This window comes from Sphaeramia orbicularis, chromosome 21, assembly GCF_902148855.1.
Source record: "Sphaeramia orbicularis chromosome 21, fSphaOr1.1, whole genome shotgun sequence".
In the NCBI taxonomy this organism is placed as follows: domain Eukaryota; kingdom Metazoa; phylum Chordata; class Actinopteri; order Kurtiformes; family Apogonidae; genus Sphaeramia; species Sphaeramia orbicularis.
In genome coordinates, this window is record NC_043977.1 from 9,398,726 (window position 1) to 9,415,187 (window position 16,462).

Genomic DNA, 16,462 nt, shown 5'->3' on the forward strand with positions numbered 1-16,462 from the left:
CTTTCATCTAAAATAGTGGAGTCCCTTTAACTTAATCATGTTATGATTATTGGTGCTAATTAAATAAAAACAAACTGAATTAAAGTAAAATCCAGCATCTAGCTTTAATCAGAGTCTTTTATTGGGTTTGGTTTGACATAAGGGTTTGGCTGTCTTAGACTTTTTCTATATTTTACAGGTACACTGTAGAAAAAGTCCAAAGAGCCTTTGGTTCTGTTTCACCAGGTTTTCAATGATTTTCATCAGATTTACTTTCTTTTCAGTTTTATATTGTCAAACATTTGCACAATTTCTGCAGTTCTCATTAGTTTCCTTTGCTTTGGCTTCATCTTACAGTGTCATTAGGAAAGTAAGTTCATAAACAAACACTTGAAAACTGAACTGTCGACACAGTGAAAACATACACGTACTATGGACCATATTCTGGATTTTTCTCATTTTCTATGCCTCCAAATCAGATGTTTTAATTCTCAGTTGAGTCAAAACCAGAGTATTTGGTTTGTCGGTTCAGTGTTTTTGAGTTGAATTGCAGTGAAGTAATTTCCCTTTGACATCCATTCATTCTGTGGAACATGAAGCATCATGGGAGGAAGCAGTTCAGAGTCAGAGTGTGTCATCTGTGGAGGAGTCAACGCCAACTTCCCTGTATGTCCTGAACTCCCAGCAGCCACCACTCCCACCGTGTCCCCTCCTGACCCCCCCACCCCACCCCAGACAACTTCAAAGCCTGAGTCTGGATCTGATCAGGCCGATCTGGGATCAATAGACATGAACTCAGCAGGACCAGACTATTAGCATACCACAGATAACAGCGTTAATGCAACAACACAACGACAACAGCAACAACGCGACTGAAACCGTCAATGTTTCTCAACGATTCCATTTAGCTTTTATTTATTTCATTGACTCTTCATTACTGAGCAAGAAAATGTGTGTTTTAACCTTTATCTAGTCAGTTAAAAGACAATTTCACAGTAAAATCTCACCTTTAAAGCCAAAACTAACGCATCTGTGCTCAAGCTACTTTTGTGCAATTAAAATAAACCTGTATTTAGCTTTTTTTTTGTGTGTTATTTTTGATTCTCTGTAAGAAAACATAGACACATCTTCGAATGTGAAACCCTCCACATTTCGTAATGTATTGACCTTGTGTTTGGTTCGTTTATTATATTTTATGATCATTTAATAAGTTTTCTGAGGTTGTGGACATTCATAGGCTCCGTAGTTACCATGGAAACACTGTCATCTTCTACAGCATCGATTCACTGGTGAAACCCATGGAGTTGGATCAATGATGGTGGATGGACTCACTGTATATATACTGTACATGTACTGATAGGATTAATGGATCAGCAGGTGGTTTAGATCTTTGAGGGTAAACATGACATGATCAGACTAAAGCAAAACCATAAACCTTATTAATATGAAAAAACAAATCTGTTAAAGGTAAACCAAACTGAGCTGGAAATGGTTAGATTAGATTAGATTAGATTACATTAGATTAGATAACATGGATATTTATGGATCCCACTGGAAATTAAGTTTCTAGTATCAGCACAACCAATGTGTGGATGGATGTGATAATTGTAATAGTACTTGTAACAACAATATATAAGTATGTATTTAGAATAATAAGCAATACACTATATATAAATCTAAACTGGTTGTGTGATGTGTTTGATCTGAAATGGGTTTGTGTTTCCGTGTCCATCCCACGGCCCATTGTCATGACGATTTCACCATCAGAAAGTGATTAGTTTGAGTCGTAAGTGCAGAGGGTGGAGCTGCTGTTGAACATCTGTGACAGAGACACATCAGCATTTTATGTCCGAAAAACGCTGAGTCTTTACAGAAGGCAGATCAGATCCCAGAGAACGAACAGAAAAAAACAGAGACGATGGATCCGAGTACGACAGCGAATCCACAGGAACATTCACCGTGTCTACAAATACAGACTCACAGTGTCTGGTTCTAATAAAAATCAAAGAACACGAGTGTGTTTGGTGTCGATCACTGGTGGTTTTACCAATGTCCTGTAGAAAATGAGGTCAGAGGTCGTTTCAGTCATTTCAGCCATTTCAGTCGTCTGTTTTACTGATAACTCTGGCGTATTCGTCCGTTATCTGTAACTGTTTTCAACGTCTGCCCCCAAAAAACAACAACAAAAACAACGACCTCCTCTGAGCTGAAAATGTCTGAAAGGTTTTCAGAAATGTCCCTTTACTCGTTTTACTTGTAACTCATTTACAGAAGTTCTTTTGTTATTTCTACATGATCCTTTTATTTTCATTAGGAAATAAATCTGATACTGTTTATTTATGTCTTTAGTATTTATTATATTTCAGTATTTTCATATTTGATCTGACTTCTCTGATATATTTTAATGTTGTATAATTATTATCACCGTCGTTTTCATCTTGTCACATGTTTTTATTTCTTACTACTTTTATATTGTTTTCATGTTGTTGCATCTTTTGCATCATTTTCATTGTTTTATTCTTTTTGTCTTTTCTTATGTTGTGACTCTTATATTCACTGGTTTGCATCTTTTACATCATGTTGCAGTTTTAGTTGTTTTGCATCTTTTACATTGTTTTCATCATGTTGCTGCTTTTACATTGTTTTCATCGCATTGCATCTTTTGTGTAACTGTTGTCATTTTGCGTTGTTTACATAGTTTTCATCGCGTTGTGTCTTTTACATAATTTTTGTTGTTTGCATCTTTTAGGTTTGCATTATGTTGCGTCTTTTATGTCATTTTTGTTTTGCGTCTTTTACATTGTTTTCATGGCGTCGCATCTTTTACGTAATTTTTGTCGTTTTACATTTTTAATATTTTCACTATGTTGTGCCTTTTACGTAATTTCTCATTTTGCGTCTTTTACGTTATTTTCATCTTGTTGTGTTTTTTAAGTTGTTTTCATCACATAGCGTCTATGTAATTTTTGTCATGTTGTGACTTTTACATCAGTTTTATCTTTTACAGGGTTTTTTAATATTTACCTCCGCCAAGGAGGTTATGTTTTTGCCAGGGTTTGTTTGTTTGTTTGTTTGTTTGTTTGTTTGTTTGTCTGTTGGTCTGTCCGTTAGTGTGCAACATAACTCAAAAAGTTATGGACAGATTTTGATGAAATTTTCAGGGTTTGTTGGAAATGGGATAAGGAAGAAATGATTAAATTTTGGTGGTGATCGGGGGTGGGGGGGGCCCACGGGGGGGCCCGTTTCCAACAAACCCTGAAAATTTCATCAAAATCTGTCCATAACTTTTTGAGTTATGTTGCACACTAACGGACAGACCAACAGACAGACAGACAGACAAACAAACAAACAAACAAACCCTGGCAAAAACATAACCTCCTTGGCGTGGGGGGGCCCACGGGGGTGGCCACTGATCAGCCTTGGTGGAGGTCTGCGCTCTCCGAGTGCTTTTCTAGTTTCATCTTGTTGCTTCTTTTATATCACGTTAAATCTTTCATATTGTTTTTGTTACATAGAATAGAATTGAACGATTTTATTTATGGAAAAAACATATAAAACCAGAAATGCCCTCATTTCCAACATTGTCCAATGATGTTAAAAGATGACAACACATTGAACCTAAACCCTGACGTCTGATCCAGTTCCACAGTTTTCTCTTTATGACAAACACAAATAAATGTTGTTTCATTTGTTTTTGTTTTTTCTCAGGGCTAAATGAGGGAAATGAAAAAGAATAGAGGAAGTTTCTGATCTTTGAGCTGTCAGCGAATTTCCATGTGAGAAACACAAACACTGTTGGCATTGGCATGACAACAGCATGACACAGTTTGACTGGAGGTGTCAACTGGTGTTAATGGTTGGACTCAAACCTCTGGTGTCGACTCGAAAACATCTCAAACAGAAACAATAAATATGTCAGAGCAGTTTTATTTACCAGTTATTGTCACCAAATCCAACAGTGACTCAGTTTTCCACCAGCAATGCATCAGTTAAACCAATTAAATGGTATTAAATATATTAATAAGTGTGAAATAATAAAATAATTATAATAACAATAATTATAATAATTACAATAATAATAATAATATGGAATAAAGGTCACAATGAGGCAAAACACAAAGATCAAAGAATGTAATTCAGAATAAAAAAAAAGAACTGAAGTTAAAATAAATCAAGAAAAAATTATCTAGAATACAAGAGGAGCATTTAGTTGTGACTGAAAAGAAGGAATAAAGGAAATCAGAAGGAAAGAAAGAAAGAAGGAAGGAAGGTAGGAAGTCAAGAAGGAAAGGAAGTCAAAAGGAAGGAAGGGAGGAAAGAAGGAAGGAAAGTAGGAAATAAGTAAAGCAGGAGGCCCAGAAGGAAGTAAAGGAACTTAGAAGGAAGGACAGAAAGCATGAAAAGGAAAGAAGGAAGGAAGTTAAAAGGAAAGGAAAGGATGAGACAAGTAAAGAGGGAGGCTAAGAAGAAAGACAGCATAAAAAGAAAATATGGAAGGAAAAAAGAAGAGAGGAAAGGAAAATGTACTGAAAGAAGGAAGGAATGTAGGAAAAAGAAGGAAAGGAAGCAGGCATGAAAAAGGAAAGAACGAGGTAATGAAAGAAGTCATGAAATAGGAAATGAGTGAAGGAGGAAGAAGGAAAGGAAAGAAAGCATAAAAAAGGAAAGATGGAAGGAAATAAAGAAGAGATTAAAAGAAAAGGTCATTAAAGAAGGAAGGGAAGACAGAAAAAAGAATCAAGCAAAGGAAGGATGATCGACCTGATAAATATTAACGCTATGTATGTGTGTGTATCTATCTATCTATCTATCTATCTATCTATCTATCTATCTATCTATCTATCTATCTATCTATCTATCTATCTATCTATCTATCTATCTATCTATCTATCTATCTATCTATCTATCTATCTATCTATCTATCTATCCTTGTGTTATTCTGATCTGAACGTATCAGTTCTAGTATAAACAGTTCTTTGTTCATCACCTGATTCATTGTTTTGATTATTGATCTATTGAGTCTCATCATGAAACAGTTTGTTTCTGTATTAAATAGAACAGATTCTACTTTTATCTTTCTGTCTTTTGTCTCTGGAGGCTGGACTCTGTCTCAGCTGGATCAGACCCATGGGTTTTATTCATGTCCACATGTGTGTTTGTGTCCGTCCATCGTCCGTCCTGTGGACAGATCCTGTGTGTAGTTCTGTCTGAGGTTAAAGGGACAGGACTCACCGACGCTTTGACTCGTCTGTGGTTCAGTCGAATAAACCTGATGGTTTCCCCACAGAATCTGTTTTATTTTTTTCAGTTTGTTTCATTTTCTTCAGAAAAACATTGAGACGTGTCTCTGGGACTCTATGACCTTTTTTGTTGTGTCACATTTCCTCGGTTTCCTGTCTTTGTTCACAAATAATAAAATGTGCATGAAAACGCTTGGACCCAGATGAGGACACACAGATCTGCCAGTCAGACTTTGGACAGATGTGTGAACTGTTTATATCAAATTTAACCGGTTTTATCCAAGTTGACACTTTAAACTAGTTTCATAAAGTTTTATGCAACTCACTAAAATTAACTTTGTCATTATACATCTACATTTATTATCATTATTAATATTTATTTTGAGTATTAGTATCACTATTCTTATTTCTACTCATCATCTTTATTATTTTGTGCATTTTTCTTTCATTCCAACTTTTACTTTATTTTTTTCATTTTTTAAAGTCATTTGTTTAGAACAAACCTCTGGTAACTATGGCAACGGGGCGATGCCTCAGGCTCCACAAATGGTACCAGTACTGGAACCGAAAGTGAAACATTTATGTTTCTTATTACATCTTTTAGTTTTCTTTTTCTTTCTTTTACATCTTTTTGTTTTGTGGTGTCTTTTACATCATTGTCATTGTGTTACAGTACTAAACATCTGGTAACTATGGCAACAGGGCCATGCCTCAGGCTCCATAGATAGTTAAACTGGAACAGGAAGTGAATCTTACTCCAGTCCGAGGACAGAGTAATGTCAGTGTGTTTTATGTTTTAGTGACTGGGCTGAGATGCAGCGTTTGAGTCGACTCATTCCATAAAATGCCCGACTCTGAGGAGGAAGTGGAGCGTCAGAGTTTCCTTCAGAGGGTGGGAGGGTGGGAACAGTAGCCGTTCAGATTCCAGCATAATAACTGTAGGTCATTAACAGGAAATACCAACAAACATTCAGTGTATATGTGTATATGTGTGTACATCTGTGTATGTGTGTGTTTTCATGTCCGGCATTCACCCAAACAGTCCGTCTGCTCCAACGGCCTTTGTGTCTGCATCTATTTTTATCACAAATCTGTGATTTCTTGTCACATTCTTTTAATCTTTCATGCTGTTTTCTTCTCTGTAGTCTTACATGTCCCGTAGTTCCTCTTCTGTCCTGTTTTGCTGCGTTTATTTAATGTTAAAGGTCTGGAGTGAATCACAAAATTCTTCAGTGACTCTTCGAGGACAAATTTGCCTCCACAGAAGTTAAAATAAACACATTAACAGCAGCTGGTCTTCATTTACTTCTGTTTATAAACAAAGTGGAATCTAACCCAGTATCTGTAACTAATATGGTACTGGACTGGACTGGACTGGACTGGACTAGACTAGACTGGATCGGACTGGACCGGATCGGACTGGATTGGAACCAATCATGGGACTGAACACACACGACAGCAAAGAAGCACCAGAATATCATTGATGATCTAATACTTTATGACTGATATGGACGTTTTTCTGAGGAAAAGACTAATATAAATTACAATATGTAGTAATGCGGAAATTATATTTAACCCTTTTAGGACGATTGTGTCTTCAGTGCCACAATTTTTGCATACGCATTAGGGTGGAGGTCTGCATTGGCTGGGGGGGGTGGGGGGGTGGTGGTGGAGCAGAGAGCAGCAGAGTGCAGTCGGTGAGAGAGAAATGGAAGATTTTTATTACTTTTAGCAGCGTTTTAGTGAGATTTTAGTGGTGAATTCAGGTAAATAATTGTATATAACAGTGATAGTGCTGTTTTGGAGTGTTCTACTGGAGTGTTTTATTGTGCTTTTGTCAAGTTTTGCTGTTGTTTTCCCATCTTTTTTCAGTGTTTTATCTATATTTTTCCCGTTGTATAGTTCATTGATAGTTGTATTTTATCTGTAAATATATAAATGTATGTTTATTTCTATATATTTATGTAAATCTCTCTGCAGATCTATCCAGGGCATAAACAGATGCAGTGTCTGTATTTGAATCAGATGATGGATGTTTTTGTTGGTGAAATGAGGGGCTCTGTCTACAACTAGACAGAAAGTGAACACAGACTATCACACAGGATAAAAATGACTAGAAAGAACTAAAAATAAGAACATGGACACAGAATGATCTAGACAAACTCAAATGTTTGAACACATGAAAAATAGTTTCAAGTTTATTTCTATAATCTCATAAAGTTTCATTATGTACATTTACAGTTTTTATAATTAATATGATGTTTTGTTTTTGCGATAACACTGTTTTAAACATTTATTACAAATAATAATGATAATTAATGGACAGATATTGAAAGTTAATTCTTCCTGAAAAAAGATGCAATAGAATTGATAAAAAAGAGACATTTTATTATTTACTTATTGGAAAAAAACAAAAAAAACAAACAACATGAAGAAATCTAGCCCTGTTAAAATAATAGCCCTTATAGGGTTAAAACATTGGAAAAGACCAAAATAATGTAAAAATGCTGATCAGATGAACAGGTATGAACATACAATGAGACACAAAAATAAGATGGAAACACTGTGAAAGCAGTGACAATGATGAAAATGGAAATAAAAGACACAATAAGATAAAAACAATAAAAGACTGAATGAACAAATATGACTTAGACATACTGAGACCAAATAACATAAAAAAAAATGAAGACAAAAACATTGTAAAGGCAAAACAAAAAAATGATCTGATGAATACGACAAAAAAATCCAAGTCACTAAAAAGAAAAAAGACCTCAAACAAAATGAAAAACAAACAAAAATGACTTTAAAATATGTCAAGACACAAATAAAATAAAAGAAGTAATGATTAAAATGTTGACATACAAAGCACACGATAAATGATGGAAAAGTTTTAATAGAATGAATATAAAATGTATGAAAAACTACATAAACAATGAAGCTTAAAAAAATACACGTTTTTCAAATGAAAGCATCAAAACTGACATAAAAGATACTGAAAGATAAAAATAACATAGAACACGACAAACATGACAAAGACCACCTGACAAAAACAACAGATGAGACAAATAAACACAACAAAAAAACCTCAAACACAATATGATATGATGTAAAAGTATTAATGAACGTAGATGAAGAAGGAATAAAACAATGTGAAAGAAACAAGTACAAACACTGATGTGATGTGACGTGGTACTGGTGGGTATGATACTGTGATACTGAGGTACTTTGTGGTACTCTGTGGTACTTTGTGTTACTCTGTAGTACACTGTGGTATTCTGTAGTACTCCGTGTTACTCTGTAGTACTCTGCAGTACTGTGCGGTCCTTTGTGATACTGTAGTGCTTTGTGGTACTCTGTGGTACTGTGCAGTACTGTGTGGTACTGTGTGGTACTCTGTAGTACTCTGTGGTACTGTGCAATACGTTGTGGTACGCTGTGGTACTGTGTGCTACTTTATAGTACTGTAGTACTTTGTGGTACTGTGCGATGCTTTGTGGCACTGCACAGTACTTTATGGTTCTGTGCGGTACTTTGTGGTACTCTGTGGTCCTGTGCAGTACTTTGTGGTACTCTGTGGTACTGTAGTTCTCTGTGATACTGTGTGATACTTTGTGGTACTCTGTGATACTGTGCAGTACTCTGTAGTACTTTGTGGTACTCTGCAGTAGTGTAGCTCTCTGTGGTACTGTGCGATACTCTGTGGTACTGTGCAGTACTCTGTGGTACTCTGTTGTACTGTGTGGTAGTTTGTGGTACTCTGTAGTACTGTGTGGTAGTGTAGTTTGTGGTACTCTGTAGTACTGTGTGGTAGTATGTGGTACTCTGTGGTACTCTGTAGTACTGTGTGGTAGTTTGTGGTACTCTGTGGTATTTTGTAGTACTGTGTAGTAGTATGTGGTACTCTGTAGTACTGTGTGGTAGTATGGTGCTCTGTGGTACTGTAGTCCTCTGTAGTACTGTGCAGTACCCTGTGGTACTTTGTACTACTCTGTGGTACTGTAGTCCTCTGTAGTCCTCTGTGGTACTGTGCAGTACTCTGTGGTACTCTGTAGTACTGTGTGGTAGTTTGTGGTACTCTGTAGTACTGTGTGGTAGTTTGTGGTACTCTGTGGTACTTTGTAGTACTGTGTGGTAGTATGGTACTCTGTGGTACTGTAGTCCTCTGTAGTACTGTGCAGTACCCTGTGGTACTTTGTACTACTCTGTGGTACTGTAGTTCTCTGTGGTAGTTTGTACTACTCTGTGGTACCGTAGTCCTCTGTGCAGTACCCTGTGGTACTTTGTACTACTCTGTGGTACTGTAGTCCTTTGTAGTACTCTGTGGTACTGTGCAGTACTTGGTGGTAGTTTGTGGTACTCTCTAGTTCTCTGTAGTGCTCTATGGTACTTTGTACTACTCTGTGGTACTCTGTAGTTCTCTGTAGTACTATGTGGTAGTTTGTGGTACTCTGTAGTTGTCTGTGGTACTGATTGGGTACTGGGTACTCCGTGGGTCCCTGTGGGTCGGTGTAATCGGATTACTTCATTCTTCACCTCTGATTCGGAGGAAACTCCCCCGGACTCACTGACTGAGGGTGGAGAGGAAACACCGGTACACGCGCACAGGCTCCACGCGCGGAGGGAGGGGACGAACCCGCGCGCCCATTCAGCTCCTCCGGCTCTAACAGAAACTCTTCTGCTTCGGTTCGAACTCATTTCTTTCACCGGGTTCATTTTTCATCTGTTTTGTTTAATTTTTTACTTTAGTGTCGGTTTGTCGGACTCACTGGAGGCTCGCGCGCACAAACGGACTGACAACCGTTTTACGCACGAGACATCGGAGACCCCGGGGAGCAACAGGAGGATCCAGAACCGGGTTCGAGCGGACAACACGACCCGGTACAGTAAACCGAACAGTAGTCGATTAATCACACGGAGAAGGAGCGGGACTGGGGTGACAGGAGTCCGTTAAACCGTTAAACGGACTTTTTACACTTTGGTTCCGTTCATGTGAAGCCGGAGCGGGTTGTTTGATCTACTTTTTTAAATTTGTTTTTCTTATTCATTTATTTATTTATTTATTTTTACCGGATTTAAAGACATTCTGGATGTTTCTGAGGAGTTTAAGACCGAACCATCACTGTCGATCAAACTGGAACCAAACACGTGTTGATTCGATCATTATCACTTAAACCCACTGAGCTGATCCTCGGTCATTTTAACTGAACCGTGCAGAAGCAGGACCAGAGTTAATATGTTCTAATATTAATCCAGATTAAATGTTCTCATATAATCAGGTGGGTCTTCAGGTCCAGGGCCGGAACCATCAAACCGGGGCCCCGGGCTCCCCGTGGGCCCCTGGTGGAGGTTAAAGGTGGAGCTAACGGGTTAGCATTACTGCATTAAAATAAAAATAACCACATGTATGTTTTATATTATATTCACATTTATACTTGAAATAGATTAGATGTTTAGTTTTTTTCTGGTTTTATTAACTTGAATTAAAGAAGTCGAACAACTAGATCAGGGGTCAGCAACCCTGGTCCTAGAGAGCCACTATCCTGCATGTTTTAGATGTTTCCCTCTTCCAGCACAGCTGACGGTCATTATCAGGCCTCTGCAGAGCTTGATGATAGGCTTATCATTTGAATCAGGTGTGTTGGAAGAGGGACACATCCAAAACATGCAGGATAGTGGCTCTCTAGGACCAGGGTTGCTGACCCCTGAACTAGATCATGAAACTGGAAATGACAGTTTTTTATTTTCATCTTTTGTCTTTTACTTCATTTCCTTATCGCATTTTTTATTTTTTAATTTTTGAATCTTTAACATTTTCTTCTTTTTGTGTCTTTTTAGTTTTTGTCTTGTTGCATCTTTTACATCATTTTCATCTTGTGTATGTTACATACTTTCTTTGTTTTCTATATAGTTGTTGTCTTGTGTTTGTTGTTTTTTTTATTGTTTTGTGTTTTATAATGACTTTGTGTTATTGCCTCTTTTACATCATTTCACTCTTTTTGTATCTTTAGTTTTTGTCTTCCGTAATTTTTTGTCTTATGTCATTTTTTTGTCTAGTTGCATCTTCTATGTAGTTTTTGTCTTGTGTCTTAAACAACATTTTTGTTGTGCTGCATTTTTTGTTTTTTATTTTTACATCTTTTTCTCTTGTTGCGTATTTTACTTTGTTTTTGTTTTGCATTGTTTCTGTCTTTTACATCATTTTCTTCCATAGTTTTTGTTTTGTTGTGACTTTTACGTTGTTGTATTCATCTGGTATCTTTAATTTTACTCTTGTTGCATCTTTTTTGTCTTTGTGTTTACTTTGTTTCTGTTCTTGTCCTTTTTGAGGTTTTATGTCTTTTTTTTTTCTTTTTTTTTGTACAAGTTCCACAGATTCATATTTAATTCCATTAGCTTAATTCTGTGGTTTTTCCTTTAGGCTTTTCATAAAAACCTTTTGTCTCAGTTGTTAAACTGTGTACTGTTTGACAGTTGATCTATGGTTTGTCATGGTGTTTCTTTGGTTTGTCCTGTCATTGATCTTTAATTACAGACTCTAACACATGCAGTGAAGTTCAACCTGTATAATTAAAAAACTTTATTAAAACTTCCAATCGGTGACAAACTCTTTCTGTTTTGTTTTGTCATTAATTGTCAGTTGTCTGTGTTTCCTGAAGTGTTTCTTCGTCGTCATGGTTCAGAGACTGTGCTCCACCATGGTCCTGCTCCTGCTCCTGGTCCTGGTCCTGGTCCTTGCGCTGGCCCCAATCCCCTTGACAGTGGCGTACAGTCTGGACCAGGACCACAGTCTGGGGTTCCGAGGTCCACCCTCCTCAATGTTTGGATACTCAGTCCTGCTGCATCGACACAAAACCCAAACCTGGTCTGGATCCAAACTCTGTCACTCATATTGATCTGAATGAACTTTACTATCACAATGTAAACTATGCGAACAAAAGTATGTGGACACATTAAATTCAGGTGTTTCTTTTCTAACAGGGGTTTGGGATACAAAACAATAATGACAAATTTCTTCATATAGTTTTATATTGGGATAAATATCATTTCCTTGGTTAGTTTGGTTTAAATTATCTTTGCTTCCAAAATGCCTCAGAGATGGTTTTTACTGAATTCCTTTCAACATTGATTTTGTTTTTATTTTTTATCCATGACTATGATTCTAAATGTTCTACCTCTAAATTTCTAAAATATCTTTCCTGCTCTGACTGTAAATAATCATTTTCTACCACAGCTAACCATCTACTTTCTTCACATCTCACTGAGGAAGAAAAATTTCCCATTAAACTTTAAGGAAATATTAATGTTTATAAACTATATGGACATAAATATTGGGAAACATCATGTCTACAGCTGTAAGATGTCCTGCTCGTCATCAGTATTTCCTTAAAGTTTAATAAAAATCTATGTGAAATTTAGAAGTAGAATATTTAAAATCATAGTCATGGATAAAAAAAAAACACAAACTAAAAGAAATGAAACATCATCAGTCCCTCTGCAGGTTTTCTCTATAAACCAAACATTTAATTGAGTAACTGATCCACAGTGAACTGAAGCATGTGTTCACCCCGACCTTTGACCTTTAAATAGTGAATATGTGCAGCTGAATGTGTGTGTGTATAGTCCAGTCTGATGTGTGTGATGTTAATTGCATGCCGCTGACTGAAGCTCTTTAATGCCTCAAACACAGACTCCATTCAACTTGTCTGACTGTCTGTCCATCTGTCCATCTGACTGTCTTGTTGTCTGTCTTCCAGGTTGGTCGTCGGGGCGCCCGTTGCTAACTCCTCGTCCAATCCCTTCACTCTGTCTCCTGGAGCTATTTACCGCTGTGGCGTGGATGAACATGGCGCCTGTCAGCTGATGCACGCTGGTCTGTATCTGTTATTATCTGACTAATTATAGAACATATCAGTACTGATGGATGATATTTACTGTTTGTTTATTTAATATTGATCTTATTATTAATTTATTTAGTGTTTATTTGTATGAACACAGTATAGATAGATAGATAGATAGATAGATAGATAGATAGATAGATAGATAGATAGATAGATAGATAGATAGATAGATAGATAGATAGATAACTGCACAAATCAGTGAAAATAAATAGATATTAGAAAAAGTCTAAAACGTGTCATTCTGCTGTTAGTTAAGAAAACTGCATGACTGTTAGCCTGAAACAAGCTAATGGCTAATGAGTGGGGCTAAATAACACCAGCTACATATTAATTAAAAGTGTCTGAAAAATCTGAAAATTACTTATGATTAATACTTAAATATACTTAAATTATATAAATAGGATTGATGGAATAGTGGAATTCATTAGGTTTCCATTGACCTTCTTTATTATCTTAAAATCAGCTGATATTGAAAGTAGCATTTGCTAACATTAGTTACACAATTACTGAAGAGTTAGCTAAATGTGAGAAATACTTAATGTTAATATAATCCAGTGTTAATAATAAAGATAGATAGATAGATAGATAGATAGATAGATAGATAGATAGATAGATAGATAGATAGATAGATAGATATGTGTGCAGATATGTGAGCAGCTGCAGAGTCTGAGTCTGACTTTTCATTCACTGGTAGAAGAAACGCTGCCATCAGAGTCAACACAGGACATTTGTACTAAATGTGCACAAAGACCAGCGTTCATCACAGAGAATCAGCCGATTCTCAATCCGATGTTCAACTGAATTCATATTTAACACCGACATCAGCACTTTTAAGGATGAGGAGGAAGTTATGTAAGACAGGAACCAAATCTGACAGATAACGTGACTAATAACACTGACACTCAGAGGCAGTGGATGGTGGTCAAACATGCGGCCTGTGGCCAAAAACCGGCCACCAGAGGGTCCAATCCAGCCCTTTAGTGCAAAAATTACACTGAAGATATTAACAGTCAATGGAGTTGAACTGATGTTAGTTCAGGTTCCACATTCAGGACAGTATGATCTACAGTAAAATAATAACATAACAACCTATAAATAATTAGTCCAAATTTCCTCTTGGTTTAATGTGAAAAAAAAATTACATTATGCCTATAAATAATGACAACTCCAAAATTTCCTCTTTGTTCCAGTACAAAAAAAATAGCATTAAATTATGAAAAAATTTGCATTTGTAAACTATCCTTTAACAGTAAAATGTGAATGAACTGAAATGTCTGAAGAAAATTTAAATGTAATTTTAACAATATGCTGCCTGATACCAAATGTTTCATGCCTTTGTAGATCTGATCTGTTATTCACATGTATGAATGATAAGTTGAGGCAGAATATTTCAGTTTTTTTATCTTATTCACATTGTTTTTGTTTGAATAGATGTCCAGGTTTTTGTTTTTTCTTCTATACATCAAGTGTATTATGTATCGTATGTTTGTATATTATATTTATAAAAAATTTATATTATTTTTTATTCGTTTATTCTATTTTTACTGTTTGTGATAGTGCTGCAGGACTACAGTTTCTAAATCTATCTATCTGTCTGTCTGTCTGTCTGTCTGTCTATCTATTAAAAACATGAAGTAACTGCTTTTAACTGATGTATTTGCAGATGTATCACGATGTGGGAAGACATGTGAAGCAGAGAGTGACCATCAGTGGCTGGGCGTTAGTCTGTCCAGACAACCTGGAGACAACGGACACATTCTGGTAAAAAAACAAAACCACAAAAACCACCACATACTGTACATATATATACATATTCACACATAGAACAGCTGTATCAGCTCAAACAGATAACAGGTTACATAATCCTCATCTGAAAAGAGTCTCAAATACACAAGTATTACTTCATAAGTAAACAACACACACAGTTTATATTATGGACTTTCATGTGCATTTACAGTTTCACTGTAGAGAATGTTGAAAAGATGAAATTCAGTCAAAACTATGTGTTTTGTCCAACCGTACATTAATATTTGGAATGTGCTCTGCTCCTTTAATACTGTCAAATCAGTTCTTTAACAGCAGCCGTTGAATTCGACTCTAGTTCATAAAAGTGACCTCTGCTCCTGAAAACATTCACTATGTGGACAAAAGTATGTGGACACGAGAACAATAATAATAAATGTCATGATATAGTTTTATATTGTGATAAATATCATTGCATTGGTTAGTTTGGTTTAAATTCTTCTCTTTGCTTCCAAAATGCCTCAGAGATGGTTTTGACTCAATTTCTCTCAACGTTGATTTTGTTGTTGTTGTTTTTTTGTTTTGTTTTTTATCCATGACTATGATTTTAAATGTTCTTCCTCTCAATTTCTAAAATATTTTTCATGCTCTTACTGTAAATAATAATTTTCTACCACAACTAACAATTGGCATTCTTCACATCTCACCCAGGAAGAAAAATCTCCCATTAAAAACTATGGAAATATTGATATTTTTATCTTAAATCATCATGAACAGGACATCTTACAGCTGTACACATGATGTGTCCCAATATTTATGTCCATATAGTTTATAAACAGCAATATTTCCTTTGAATAAAATTATCAACAAAATTAGCAAAAATGAACAAGATACAAATATAGTTTATAAACTATTTGGACAAAAATATTGGGACACATCATGTCTACAGCTGTAAGATGTCCTGTTCATGATGATTTGACATAGAAACAACAATATTTTCTTAATGTTTATGGAGTTTATGAATAAATGACCCGACACAGTCCATCACACTGTGTCTGGGTCCCTGTGACCAGGGTCGCAGGAGGCTCCCCCCACTGTCTCCGGCCTGTGGTTGTTATTGTCACTAATGACAGCGTTGTCGGTCACATGTTGTTTGTGTTTTTATGTGTGTGTGTGTTGTGCAATGTGATAATGTGACTGTGTGTATGTTCAGGCATGTGCTCACCGATGGAAGAACGTCTTCTACTCCAGGAAAGACCAGAACCACAAGCTGCCCAATGGAGTCTGCTATCGGTATGGCAACGACCTGAGCCACGCCCAGCCCATCATCCCCTGTTACAGAGGTACACAAACACACAACAATGCATTACATTCATTCTGTCTCTGCCTCCATTGTCCTGTTTAAGGGTTAAATCTCTGCATCTGTTCATGTAAACTGGTTGTTTATCTCCATCTTTGGGTCTGTTTCTGTTTCCAGACCACCAGAGGAAGTTTGGGGAGGATTATGGGTCGTGTCAGGCCGGCATCTCCAACGTCCTGACAGAGGTCGGTGACTCAGATGACACACACTCCTTCAGATTCCAGACTGAATGTGATCCGTCA

General features: G+C 36.5%; 1 protein-coding gene across 3 annotated transcripts in view; it reads left to right on the plus strand.

The window, feature by feature from the left end:
* The first annotated feature begins 9,671 nt into the window (after window positions 1-9,671).
* itga4 (integrin alpha 4) overlaps window positions 9,672-16,462 on the plus strand; it is a 34,902-nt gene continuing 28,111 nt past the window's right edge. The window contains exons 1-7 of one of the 3 annotated variants that reach the window (XM_030125026.1): window positions 9,987-10,097; window positions 10,496-10,585; window positions 11,876-12,081; window positions 12,974-13,089; window positions 14,781-14,878; window positions 16,074-16,203; window positions 16,338-16,405. In XM_030125026.1, the coding sequence (XP_029980886.1) occupies window positions 11,891-12,081; window positions 12,974-13,089; window positions 14,781-14,878; window positions 16,074-16,203; window positions 16,338-16,405 (603 nt within the window). In that variant the 5' untranslated portion in view covers window positions 9,987-10,097; window positions 10,496-10,585; window positions 11,876-11,890. Of the gene's footprint in view, window positions 10,098-10,495; window positions 10,586-11,856; window positions 12,082-12,973; window positions 13,090-14,780; window positions 14,879-16,073; window positions 16,204-16,337; window positions 16,406-16,462 lie in introns of all 3 variants that reach the window. The other 2 variants (XM_030125027.1, XM_030125024.1) reach the window with 2 other exon arrangements.